General features: G+C 40.1%; 2 protein-coding genes across 3 annotated transcripts in view; both read right to left on the reverse strand.

The window, feature by feature from the left end:
• LOC112466782 (division abnormally delayed protein) overlaps positions 1-1,565 on the reverse strand; it is a 38,249-nt gene extending 36,684 nt beyond the window's left edge. Inside the window, exon 1 of the mRNA XM_025035100.1 lies at positions 567-1,565. Within this exon, the coding sequence (XP_024890868.1) occupies positions 567-792 (226 nt within the window). The 5' untranslated portion in view covers positions 793-1,565. The remainder of the gene's footprint in view (positions 1-566) is intronic.
• Positions 1,566-2,311: 746 nt separating this feature from the next.
• On the reverse strand, positions 2,312-6,504 carry LOC112466783 (DNA replication licensing factor Mcm7). 2 transcript variants are annotated; one of them, XM_025035102.1, is made up of 11 exons: positions 6,340-6,504; positions 5,889-6,050; positions 5,522-5,730; positions 5,183-5,349; positions 4,924-5,104; positions 4,647-4,784; positions 4,403-4,588; positions 4,105-4,318; positions 3,523-4,000; positions 2,934-3,085; positions 2,312-2,818 (listed from the first exon to the last, which is right to left on the reverse strand). In XM_025035102.1, the coding sequence occupies exons 2-11, from the start codon at positions 5,926-5,928 to the stop codon at positions 2,403-2,405; spliced, it is 2,181 nt and encodes a 726-aa protein (XP_024890870.1). In that variant the 5' UTR covers positions 5,929-6,050; positions 6,340-6,504; the 3' UTR covers positions 2,312-2,402. The 2 variants fall into 2 exon arrangements, with proteins under 2 accessions (XP_024890870.1, XP_024890869.1); XM_025035101.1 differs by having other exon boundaries at positions 5,889-6,105.
• Positions 6,505-6,733: the final 229 nt, after the last annotated feature.

Here is a 6,733-nt window from a genome sequence, read left to right on the forward strand (position 1 = left end):
TTATCCTATACATAAATTATCCTAATTAAAAGTACTCTCTTTATCTCGTTCAATCAATTTTGAACATTCGCTCGAATGCGATCGTCTCGTCTCTCGGAGAGGCTTCTGCCCCTTTTCCTTCTTTTCCATTTTCTCAGCGCTACGCTCTGGAGAGTCAGTGTCTGACAGAAACGTCAGAATCACCTGATTTTGACGTTACTGCCCGACAGTATAACGCTAAAATCAGGTGATTCTGACGTTTCTGTCAGACGCTGACTCCCCAGAGCGTTACGTTCGTCCGCGTGCGCGCAAAGACAATTCTCCCCCGACGGTTGCATTTGATACAGTGAATTAGTCTCACATTAGAGAGTCATAGCCGATTAAAGAAACAATCAAGTAAGTAGGAAATGTACTAATAATGTAAATAGAAAATGTACCAATATACCAACAATGAATCCATTCTTCGTGCCTGATAATATTATTCGCGTGAAAATTTATGTACAGAGAATTAATCCATAAAGAAAAGCGCTCTTTCTTTCGTCAAATGAACAGCAAATAACGAACTGTACGAAAGGTGGTTCACTTACTCTTCGGGGAGTCCGCGGGGGCCGGTGCGAGCGTGATGTTCTTGGAGTCGAAGAACGACCTGACCAGCTCGCAGTCGGCGGCGGGCTCGGTGCCGTTGGACGTCGTCTTCAGGCGGTGCGATCTCGCGTGCGCGATCGAGCACACGCAGTGGCACCAGACGAGGATCGCGAGCAGGAGCGAGGACGCGGGGAACCCGCGAAAGGCGGCTCGCGGGGTTATTTTCATTTTCGGCAAAATGGCCCCGGGTGACGAGACAAACGGCGAGAGAAAGAGAGAGAAATATAGAGGGAAACCCGCGAGGGAAATCCGTACGCGGGACCGGAGGACGTATCGCGAGAAAAAGATCTCACACTCGGTGAAGATCGTCTCTCTCTTCCGCTTATCGCTATAGCGCCTTCGCGATCCGTATTCCTGTGTCTTCTCCTCCTCCTCCTTCTCTTCTTCTTCTTCTTGTTTTACTGATTCGTTCCTGGCGGAGTCATCCACCGTATCGGAACGCGGTGATCGTTTGCCGAACGGCGGACGCGCCGTCAGACGGCACGACGACGGCGACGAAAACGAGCGGCGGCGGTGCTGCGAGCACTCGGGGCATGCGGCGCGAACATTTGGTGCGTTCGTAGAGGAGGAAGACGAGGAAGAGAAGGAAAAAGGAAGAGACGGGAAGAGAGGAGAGGAGAAAAGAATAAGGGAGAGAGAGGGAGAGAGAAAGAGAGGAGAGGTCAGAGACGGCGATCAGCGACGCGTCCAGGCGATCACGTACATCCAGCGGTGCTCCCGGCACATGCACGCTCGGCCACTCGGCTCGTATCACAGCATGAAACGCACATATGTATTTTTACGTGTGCGGGCGAGCGTGTGCGTATGTGTCACGTGCGAGAACGCATACACGCCACCGTACCCTACGTACAAGTTACACCGCGAACGCGAACGCGAGATGGGAGCGAGGCGGACGCGCGTCGATGCACCCCCCACGAGCGACACGATGCGACTGAAGCGCCTGGCTGATTCTCAATTCTGATATGCCTATTGCCCATTGCCCTCCCCGATTCCCGATATTCGAACGGGCTCGCCAGGTAGCGCGCGAAGCGCTGCGCCCTCTACAGTCGATACCGCGAAGCTACATTAATTTTGAAAGGGTTTCTTACGCGGTTGGTATTTATGTGCGGTCGATAAGGAAGATTTCTTTCCCTCCGCGAATGCTAATTGTTGAGTATCTTGAATGTAAATCTTGTTGACCGATGACATATTCATCTGTAAACAATCTTGACGAATTCAATGTATAATAATTTGATGTATATAGTAACAACTTGATACTTATTGTTAAAAACTTTGATTATTGTTAACAATAATAAGCAAAAGATTTCTATACATATTCATATGTGTGTTTATATATTCTTTATATACATATGTATATTTTGTAATTTTTTAAATATAAAACCTGCATTAATAATACAAATGCCTAGTATTTCAAGTTTGAGGATTTTAATGCTGAAATCACGAAAATAAAAAATTATAAGGAGAATATAATAGGTGAGGAGGTTATATTATCTAAAATTCCAAGAAATAATTCAAAAAATTTTTGAAATTTTAAGTTTGAGATTGTCAACCGCGCAAATCTAAATTTTCGAAAATCAACAAAGTAATTAAGTTAATTTCATTAATTTGATTCTTAGGCGGAACGCTTTCACAATTGCATAATATAATTTATTATTTAATGTTATTATAAAATCAATTATAAAATAAATGAATATTGATTAATCTTTTATTGTAAAAATGCCTTCCAAGGTATAAAAAATGTTAGTTTCTGCAGTAGATATTGTCTTCAAAGCTATAAATTAAATAAAAGTAATTAATCTTCTGGTTTGATTGACCTGCCATACGTTCAACGCTTCGTATTCCTCGATGCATCTATATACTGGATCAGGTTTGAATCCTTTGCTCGTACATCGCTCCAGAATATCTGACACTTTGACAGTTTTCTTATCGCCAGCGAGCTCGCGTATTAATTGGAAGATTCTGTTAGTCGGATTCTGTTGCGCGTTGTTGGTGCGTTGTTCGGAGTAATTGATCGAATGTTTGGACATCTCTACTAATCTGTTTGCTTCTGCTATGTCGTCCTTATCAACCACGTTCGATAACCGCAATCGTGCTAATGCCGTCGACAATCGGAGGATAGCCAATAGATTACGAGCGGAAGTGAATGTTTTGTCGTGGCTGTTACGCGCTTCTTTCCGCATTTCCACATAAGAGTCTGCAAAAAAATAATATTATATATATCTGCCAAATAAATATTTTATATTTTATATTTTATGACATGTATTAAGACATAATATTTAAAATATAATATGACTTGTATATATACGTACCCACAATATATTCCGTTAATTCTTCTGATACAACAGGTTCTTTCGTTTTACACAGATTTATGTATTTTCTTATCAATTGCATATCTATGGCTTCCGTCTCTGTCGGAGGTTGTGAGCAATGTTGATGAACATACGTGATATGTTGCGCGAGTCTACGAAAGAATGCTTGTAATCATTATCAGCATACAAATATAAAATTAAAAACAATTTTTATTTAGATATAAAACTGAAAGAACGGTGGTTAATATAAAAAATAATATGCGAATATTGCGAATATCATTCTAAGGGCCGGTTGTTCCAACCTATTGGTAAGCTACTTAATGGTTAAATCATATGTTTATCTTTGCCCAATGTAAAGGCTAAACAAAGGCATACATATGATTTAACTATTAGGTAGTTTAGCAACAGGCTGAAACAACCAGCCCTTAGGCCCGATTGTTCCAACCTGTTGGTAAACTAACTAATAATTAAATCATATATATGTCTTTGTTCATCCTTTACATTAGACAAAGATAGACATATTATTTAACTATTAGTTAACTTACCAACAGGTTGGAACAACCGGCCCTTAGTGTTATAAAATACTTACTTAAGATCATTACTCCGATCTGCGCGATCCTGAATAAGCCACAATAAGTCAAATCGTGACAGCAGGGCGGCGGGCAATTGAATATTCTGCTCGACCGTTCTCTGCGGATTATATCTGCCGTATGCCGGATTGGCGGCGGCTAATATAGAGACTCTGGCATTCAAACGGGCCATTATACCAGCTTTGGCGATAGATATGGTCTGTTGTTCCATCACTTCGTGAATCGCCGTTCTGTCCGCGTCTGCCATTTTATCAAATTCATCGATGCAACACACCCCCTGATCCGCCAATACTAAAGCTCCACCTTCCAGCACCATTTGGCCCGTTAAAGGATCCTTCATGATAGCAGCGGTCAAACCCACGCCAGACGATCCTCGTCCTGTGGTGTACTGCGATCTTGGGGCCAATCGCGTAATGTAGGATAATAATTGCGACTTTGCCACACCAGGATCTCCCATCAAACAAATATTGATATTGCCTAAAAGCAATAGAGTTATCTTGATATGCTTATCGGTATTTTAATGATATATTTAAGTAGAGATACATAAATGTTAAGTTCTTAAATCATGAAGACATCTTTACCTCGAATTTTAATATCGCCTCTTTTCTTGTCCGTTCCCCCAACGAGAAGCAGAAGCAACGCCTTCTTTACATCTTCAAGTCCATAAATTTCAGGAGCTAAGGAACAAGCCAACTTGTTGTAAAAATCATCCTGCATCAGTAAACTGAGTTCTTCATCGGTCAATTCTGCATTGCTCTCGTCTATGGTATTCACATTATTCAGACATATCACTTTCTGAAATCAAACGGGAAATAAACTTTGCGTAAGTAAAAGACTAGAACAATTTTATAATCGTAGAATCGATATATTTATTCTTACATGTGCATCCAAGTAAGTTTCACTGGACAGCGCAGGTCCTGCTCTAGCATGAAAACCCGTTTTCAAGAAAGGTAGAAACACACCGGTTATGATGACGTGATCCCCGGGCAGGCAAGTTCTCGTTGTTTCGCCACGACAGAAGATGGTCAATGATCGTGGTATGTGACCGACCGGAACCTGCTCGCTCTGTAAAATACAAACGTCAGTAATTCAAGAAAGAATACTTAAATATTTGCGAACTTACATGTTCTTGCAATTTTATTTCTTGAAATTTGACGAACTTTGAGCCCTTTGTCTGCAGATACAACCTGCCACCGGATTTATTTACGCGGCATCCGTCGCTCGGGCATGTTCGTATTGGCATGAAGCTCATGGAATGTACCTATAATAATTATGCAACATAAAAAAGGTCTTTTTTTAAACATGGCAAAAATTATAAAATACATATTTAAATTATATTATTTAATTATAGACTATAACTGGACATATAAAAACTCGAGAAGCAATATCAGCTTTCTTACCGGCTGGCTCACTTCCGAACCACACTCGTCGCACGTATACGTCGCCACAACTATCATCGGCTTTACTTCAGTTGCTTTAGTAACAATACCTCTAACTGTCACCAACTTCCCAATCTTGTCCGCCTTGATATCTCTCACTGAATATGCCTTCGCATCAGAGAAATCTTTAAAGTAGACTTCACTAAAAGATACAGATATTTTTGTGAGTCTGGAGTACTACTACGTAACAAATATCAGAATGTAAATTAAGTTTCCTTACAAGCGACGCATCAACTCAGGAGCATAATTAGTTTTGAGAGCACTTTGAGGTCCACCTGGAGCCCTGTTACGTGCTTCCAATAATAATCGATGCTCCGTGTACACGTCCAATGGATCTTTAGGCAGAACAACCCCTTCCTTGAAGTCAGGCAGCATCTCTTGAACCAGCTATATTAAAAAATTCATATTTAATTGATTATTGCATCCAGCTACGAAACAAACTTATACATTTAGCAACAATTTGACATTCAAATTTATGCAGTTATATGTCTACATGACAAATGTAAATTTTTCTTGTATTAAATCTTCAGTATTTGGAATAATTTTTGTGTAAACATACATTCAGGACTAAATTAGTATATCGTCGTGTATTATTAACGATAGACATGGCTAATTCGTCGTCAAACGACAGCACATCATCCAGATCGATCTCGAAGCTGATTTGTTCTCTGTGTGCTATCTTGGTAAGCATCTGTCTATATTTGAAGGTTTTATCTCCTGACTTATCGTCGATCGCCACGAATTCCAGGAAGAAGGTCTTTATTTGTTCTAAAGTATAAATATTCGTAAAATTTATTAATTTAATAGATTAACATTGTTCTTCGAAAAAGAACAGACGGATTGTCAAAATTAATTGATGTCAAGCCGGTTATATAAACAATCACTTCTCAATTGAAGTAATTCTGCAAGAACGTAAAAGATCTTACCATTGTCTTTGGTGTAATCCCTTGCTATTTTATTCGCCATTTTTCAAGAGATTTCAGTAAACGCAACCTTGCTTGAAATTCGTCTCGTTAAATGTTCTTCTCTCCCCCACGTCCCAACACGAATGTCACGGATATTGCGGTTATAAATAACGTTTACCGCGTCTTCGCGCGCAAATTAAAAGCATAGGTTATAAAACACATTGATGAGAAGCTCTAACTAGAGAAATATAAAGTCCCTATATAAGAGTTTGGCCACTGAGGCTATTCGGCTATCTAGAAAGTTGAGGAGAATAATCGACTGTGATTGGTCAATTCTTACGACTCACGACTTTACGACTCGCATTGTAGACCTAAGCAAACACTTTTACTGCCGTACAATAATCGATAAAGGTGCGATTTCATTGACGCTAGAAACTAGAGTCCTATATTAGTAGAGAAACGCAAACTTTACCCCCACTTTGCTGCCGTCGCCATCTTGTGATAATAGATCTCTCCGATTTATTTTATAAACTATTCTGAATAGCGATCTGCACTTCATTACGTTCTTTTATTTTTAACTCGTGTTGTTTTTCAATCTCATTTAAACGGGATCAATACTTCTGTGGTGAATTTACAACTTCTGACTGTATTTCACTTATCATCTTGGACAGCTAAAATTGATAAAGTGCGCGTTAAAAATTTAAGGTGCGATTTCATTGACGCTAGAAACCAGCGGCAGCGTCAAGAAAATGTAGTGGGGGTAGAAGTTCCGTTGAATTTTGCGGTACATACATACAACGAATAATTTTACAATACACAATTGTGATCTGATAAATTTGTGAAATGGCCACAACGGAAAGCATCGA

This window comes from Temnothorax curvispinosus, unplaced genomic scaffold (assembly GCF_003070985.1).
Source record: "Temnothorax curvispinosus isolate PA1 unplaced genomic scaffold, ASM307098v1 QBEX01016545.1, whole genome shotgun sequence".
Taxonomy (NCBI): Eukaryota; Metazoa; Arthropoda; class Insecta; order Hymenoptera; family Formicidae; genus Temnothorax; species Temnothorax curvispinosus.

Bases quoted from the DNA above. Each gene is read 5' to 3' on its own strand.
- LOC112466783 (XM_025035102.1), bottom strand. From the start codon at position 5,928: ATGGCGAATAAAATAGCAAGGGATTACACCAAAGACAATG. The intron at 5,731-5,888 runs GTAAGATCTTTT...TTTATACTTTAG, and splicing joins GGATTACACCAAAGACAATG to AACAAATAAAGACCTTCTTC. The intron at 4,319-4,402 runs GTAAGAATAAAT...GTTTGATTTCAG, and splicing joins AAACTTACTTGGATGCACAT to AAAGTGATATGTCTGAATAA.